General features: G+C 44.4%; 1 protein-coding gene across 1 annotated transcript; it reads left to right on the top strand.

Annotated features, from left to right (window-relative positions):
- The first annotated feature begins 1,667 nt into the window (after positions 1–1,667).
- KCNE2 (potassium voltage-gated channel subfamily E regulatory subunit 2) lies at positions 1,668–2,039 on the top strand. The gene has a single exon (XM_060100265.1). The coding sequence runs from the start codon at positions 1,668–1,670 to the stop codon at positions 2,037–2,039; it is 372 nt and encodes a 123-aa protein (XP_059956248.1).
- Positions 2,040–6,323: the final 4,284 nt, after the last annotated feature.

Here is a 6,323-nt window from a genome sequence, read left to right as displayed (position 1 = left end):
TTGGGGCAATCTTACCTATTTGTTAAGTTTCTTTTCAACCCGCTCTGTTCACACCTGTTACAACTCTCTGCACCTTGCGTGGTGGTTTGTTTGCATCTCTCCCACTACACCGAGCTTCCACAGGCAGAATTCTTGTACTCGTCATCGCTGCATTTCCGATGCCAGCATGTTCCCGGCACATTCATTTATTCATCAGACATCCACTGTGTGCCTACTGTGTGCCAGTTTAGTTGGTTTAGTGCCAACATTCACTAAACCAAGGTAGACAGAGGCGATGTGAGCCCTGCCCTCACAGACATCATGGTTGGGTGGGAAAGGCGAGACCATAAGCCAATCATCACACACACACAGTGACATATGCACAGAAGCACCACATATTGGGAAGAGTGCTTTGAAGAAAAGTAATAAGATGCTATTGGAGAAAAGTCATGATGGGGGTGGGGTTTGAGAGCAGGGCCGGGGGAGTTTTCTCAGAAGTGACAGTTAAGCTGGGCCCCAAAGGGTGAGGAGGTAGCAGAGGGAAGAGAAGGGGAAAAGTATCCCAGGTTGAGGGAACAGAATGTGCAAATGTCCTGAAGCAGGAGAAGGTTTACTGATGTGGAGGAAGGCAGGCCAGGAAGACCAGTTGCCATGAGCGGAGAGTACCTGGGGAGGTGGTCAGGGGCCAGCCAGGCCAGGCCGGGTAAACCCATTAAAGAATGAGGATTTTATTTCGTGAACAGGAAGGTATTGCATCATTTTAAAAACAGGGGAATGATGTGCTCCCATTTCCCTCTTAAAAAGAGCACACCGACTGCTGTGCAGGGCAGAGAGGGGCAGATGTGACCCTGGGGAGGTAGTTTTGGGAAGGGTTGTATTGCATTACATTGTATCAGCCAGGTGAGAGATGCTGGTGGCTGGGCAGTGAAAGTGAGGATGGAGAAGAGAGTGGGAGCTGAGAAATATCAATGATCTCTCAGGTTGTTCCTTTGTATCACTTACCTAAAGTACTTCTTTCAAATATGGATGCACATACTCATCTCTTTGGTATAACTGGAAAAAGCACGGCCTAGACACAGGAGATGGAGCAGATTGCAAAGTCTGTCAATGTCCCTTGCAAGCTTCTGACCCATAAGTCTCTGCAAACACAGAACATACGTCAGTCATTGCTTCATTCAGCTGATGTCTGTTGAGTATCTGTTATGAACAAGGCATTGTGCTAGCCATTGTGAGGTGACTGACCTATCTAGAAACAAAGTAATGAATGCAAGATTATTGATGCAAATTTTGAACGGAAGAAAAATATAAGGAAAAAAAAATCTGTGAGTATACCATCCACTATTAACACTTTGAACTATTTATTTATCCAGTCTTTTTCCATTTTCATCTGCATGTATATTTATTCACATATGTAAGTTGGGATCATAATACATATAGTTTTATGTACTCCATTAAACTTTTATTGTAAGATATCATGAATGCAAACAATGCATCAAGTGCATAGCAAAATTTAAAGAATAACAAAACATGCACTCACTCAGTCACCAGCCAGGTAAAGAAGAAATAATATTACTCCCCCACCTTGCATACCCCTCGCGCCATCCCTTAAGGTAGCCAAATGCAGAAAGAATTCATTTTCTTAAGCTTGTTCATACATTTTATTCTTTAAATTGCAGCAGGAGGGAAATATGCCTACTCCATCCAATCTGACACAGACACTGGAATATGTCTTCAAAAGGATTTTTGTTACTTACATGGACAACTGGCGCAGGAACACAACAGCTGAGCAAGAGGCCCTGCAAGCCAAAGTCAATGCTGAGAACTTCTACTACGTCATCTTGTACCTTATGGTTATGATTGGAATGTTCTCTTTCATCATTGTAGCCATCCTGGTGAGCACAGTGAAATCCAAGAGACGAGAACACTCCAATGACCCGTACCACCAGTACATAGTGGAGGACTGGCAAGACAAGTACAAGAGTCAAATTTTGAACCTAGGAGAACCAAGGGCCACCATCCACGAGAACCCTGGTGCAGCAGGGCTCAGAATGTCTCCTTGATTAGTGAGAGAGGCATACAGCCAATGTCTGATATGCAAATATGAAGAGACACCAGTGTCATGGAGCCAATCCAAGTTGCCATGCTTAGAAGACACTAAGTCCCTCGCTCTCTGTTGAGAATTTTCAGGGAGATCAGGTGGCTTGTCAACTAAGACAGGGGACATTTCAATCTCAGTGATTTATGCTTGCTCATTGGAGCAGTAATTTATGCTGAAGACCTCTTTTCCTTTCCGTGCAATGTCAATGTCATTTTAATCAATGTCAATACTGAAAATAAAGCCAAATTGGAAGTAACATGCCTGGGCAGTGGCAGTGGGGATAGAAAGGAGAGATTAACAAATCATTGAATCTTCTTCCTCATGAAACATTTTGTTTGTGACTAAATCAATTTATAAATAACCCAGATGTATTACCCAGAAGCTGAGGTTCAAAAATCCGTCACTTGCTCACTGGATTGATGTAGGAGCATTTATTTATTAATTCATGAATGTAGAGTCTGAAGTGATGAATGAATAGAACCACGGGGTTCCTTTATGTGTATTGTTTCCCCAGCATTGAGCTTATTTGGAAGTCTGAAGACAGAACAAACATTTCACAAGGGCAAAGAGTCCACGCCAGAGAAATAGAATCTCTTTACGAACTACCTGGTGCAACAGAAACATACCTTTTAATTAACATTTAAAATTTCACAGAAAACTTTTAAAAGTCCTTGTTATTATAGAAAAAGTAATAAAACATTGTAACACTGCTTTATAAACAACTCTTTTCACTCAATTTATTTTCCCTATTTACAATGACTTATTTCCACTTAGTTTCAAGAAACTTATTTTCACTGACATACGGGAAAGTGGCTGAATTGTTGCTGTCTGTTGAAGAGCTAGACTGTTAACTGCTTAGTATTTTGAAGCTTGGGGTTCACAATATCACAGAATGTCAGGGCTGGAAGACACCTTGGAGATCATAGTATTCTTCTTTTTTTTTTCTTTCCAGATGTCTAGAGAGTCTGGGTGCTTTAATACCAGAAAATTAGGCACAGGAAAAAACAAGCAAACAAACAAATAAATAAATAAGCCTAGTCAAGAGTTAGCCAAAGACTGTCAAAACATACTCCTTAAGAACAGCCTCTGTGCTGCCTGTTTTGGAAGTTATTTGCTAATGGAAACAGTTGTATCAACATTAGTCTTGAAGCAACCATGGCTGTAAGGGGTAATTTACAAGAAAGTGTATGTTCAAAAAGCAGGCACACCAAGGGTTCATGGGTTATCTCAGGACGGTTATGAGCAGGTCTGGAACCCAAGGTCAGCACCATGCTGGTTCCTAATCCTGTATTAGATTCTTACTGCTGTTGTAACAAATTACCACAAAGGTACCAGCTTAAAACAAAGAGATATATTCTCCTACATTTCTGGAGGTCAGAAGTCTGAACTGGGACTCACTGGGCTGTGTTCTTCTAGAGCTTCTAGGGGAGAATCCACTCATTTGTAGACAGGAATCTCCAGTCCACAGATTAGGAGACTTCATTCATCAATTCAATCAAGCATCATTTAATATCTATCTACTTGGGTCACTGGCCTAGACCCCAGGAGTACAGAGACGAACGGGACTCCCAGAGCTGCAGGAACTCACTCGGTCGAGGCGGAGTCAGACATGTGAACATCAAAACGATATAATGTGACAACGTTATAACGGAGAGCAACACAAAGGGGGCGGAGCTAGAGCCGGGACAGAGGCCCCGCCTAAGTCGGGCTAAGGTCTAGAGAGTAGCTGAGGGGAGAAAGCCAATGGCAAGACGGACTTACAGGCTGTAGCTTCACGAAGCTTCACGCCCCCTTACACTCTTCTCTTCCTCCAGCTTCCCATCTACTCAGCCAAGCAGAGCAATTGTGAGCAGAGCCTCAAGTCTCAGGGCACTAAGACAAAATTCAAAACAGGAGTCCTTCTTCAACGTCTTATATGGATTACAAGCGTTGTGTCTTTAGAGTGAGATATATACAAGGTCTGTTTCCTAATAACAAAGATGCAATTATGCTAACAGAAGTGTTAAATACAGTTTTGGAGACAGCCATTCATGTTCCAAGAGCAGATACGGCAAGAGTGGTTTCCCTCCTTAGATCAGAAACCCAGAAATGCTGTACCACATGGAACATTCTCACCAGTGTGCCCAGAGCAGCAACCCAGGCTACAAAACCTCAGCCTTGGGTCTGGATCCAGACAGGAATCCAAGGTTTCTACCATCTGACAAAGACTATCTCTTTGACCAAACTCTGGTCAGGCTCCTCTGAGCCTTCGTCTTGACTAGACCTCTTGCCCTATAAACATTGCACATTCTTGGCAAAAAAGATATCATCCACCTCCCCACATCTGAACAAACACTACCATAGTTTCTAAGAGCTCTAGGTTGCATCCCTAAGGGGACCCCAGCCCGCTTTAAAGTGCTTGCCTAAGAAAACTCAATTTACTTTTTATGCCAGCCAAAACCTGATGGTAGGCAAATCAGCCCCCTGAATCCCTCCTAGGGCAGTTATTTTAGAAATCTTACAATTATAAATCCTTGGTCTCCCCCTTTGAGGTGTAAATCTCTTACCACCCAGAACTGTCTTGTCTCTTTGAACTGCCAACATTCAAGGAGTAACTCTCCCCAACCTGTGGGCACGTTGCTCTAACAGGCACCACTACGGACAGTCATAAAGATCGAACTTTGTTTCTCTTCCAGATAAGCGTCTGTTAACAAACCCGGGTCAGGTTGACCAATCCCCTCTGCTTTTTGTAAATTTCCACTTCCCTGACTCTGCTCAAGTGCCTGCCCCCCAATCCCTCCTTCCCCTTTTAAAATGCCCAGTTACCTCTGCACAAGACAAAGCTGAGTTCAGTTCATGCTGGACTCTCTCCCCTATTGCAATAGTTGCTTAATAAAGTCTATCCTTAACACTTGAACTGGTGTCCAGCTTTGTTTATCTTTGACACAAGGAAACAAATTAAGGGGGGAAAAACCTAGGTTTTCCTAATTAAGTATGTTTTATTATCATCACTAAAGTATATGGGGCCAACATAGATGGTTATCAGTATCAACTTTACTTTTGGGGAATGGGAGAAATGCCCAATGTTTACGAGCATTCTGGGTATACATTTGCTGCCACCTGCCCCCGTCTGTCATTCCAGCATCAATTTCCACCAAACCCAGGCTTGCCACTTTCAACCTGGCAACTGAAAATTCCAGTTCAAACAACTTGCTAGTTTTCTTTTCCACCCTGTTTGCTTTTAGAGTTCCTTCTGCTTGGTCTACTGGCTCCAAATGACCTGAGCCCCATTTACTTCTTACAGCATAGATCAGAAGCGATTTGAAAAGGAACCTATGGTAGTGGCTGCCCTGAGAGAGCCTAGCTCCAGATTACCCAGATTCAGACCCCAGCTCTGGCGCTTGCTGGTTTTAAAACCCTGGACAATTTACTTTCATCAGTTTGTGCCTCCATTTCCTCAGCTGTGAAGTGGTTATGGTCATGTTATGTCCTTTATAGGCTTGTTAGGAGACTTCAAATAGAAAATTGCCGCAAAGTGCTTAGAACAAAGCTATTTTTGTTACTTTCTCCAGGAAAACTTCACTTGTTGACAGAACTAACCCCCCTCTCCCCAATCCTCCAGTTTGTCCTTTCCTTTGTACACCCTAACATTTCGTTCTTCACTACAACCAAGATGTCCCAATGGGATTCGGAGTTAGACTGCCCGGGTTCAAATCTAGCTTTTGCCACTCGAATTCACACGATGTCTTGCGCCGGCCACATCATCTCCCCTTGCCTCAGTTTCCTCAACCAAAAAATGGAGGACCAAGCACGTAGTAAGAAGTCTGTGAATCTCCCTCTCGTTATCCTTGAATTGCGGGGGGGAGGGTGTCCAGTCTGCGCCCTCCCGTGCGGCAGGGACTTAGTGGAGTCAAACTCCGCTCCCGTTTTCTAAGCGCTTGTTGAATGAAGGAATCTGGGAACCTAGTACCGGGCACCCTACTGCTATCCCAAGGGAAACCACAAGCATTTTTGGCAGAGAACATGAACGCTAAATTTGGAAACTTAGGGGAGCCACGTGCCCTCAGTCGCACACAGCGAGGAGCGTCCAGGGATGCGAGACGGCTGAGCGGCAAGAGACCCCGCGACGCCCGCCCCCCCGACCGCCATCTTCCAGCTCAGGTAAGCTCAGAACGAGAACCTGCCCGGGGCTAGGCCGATTCCGCCCGGTGCACCACGAAGGCCATCCGGCCCAAAACGCATGCGCGACGAGCGGCGCACCCACCCA

Source organism: Mesoplodon densirostris, chromosome 5 (genome assembly GCF_025265405.1).
Source record: "Mesoplodon densirostris isolate mMesDen1 chromosome 5, mMesDen1 primary haplotype, whole genome shotgun sequence".
Taxonomy (NCBI): domain Eukaryota; kingdom Metazoa; phylum Chordata; class Mammalia; order Artiodactyla; family Ziphiidae; genus Mesoplodon; species Mesoplodon densirostris.
The sequence above is the reverse complement of the archived record's forward strand: the minus strand, read 5'-3'. Positions and strand labels throughout refer to the sequence as shown.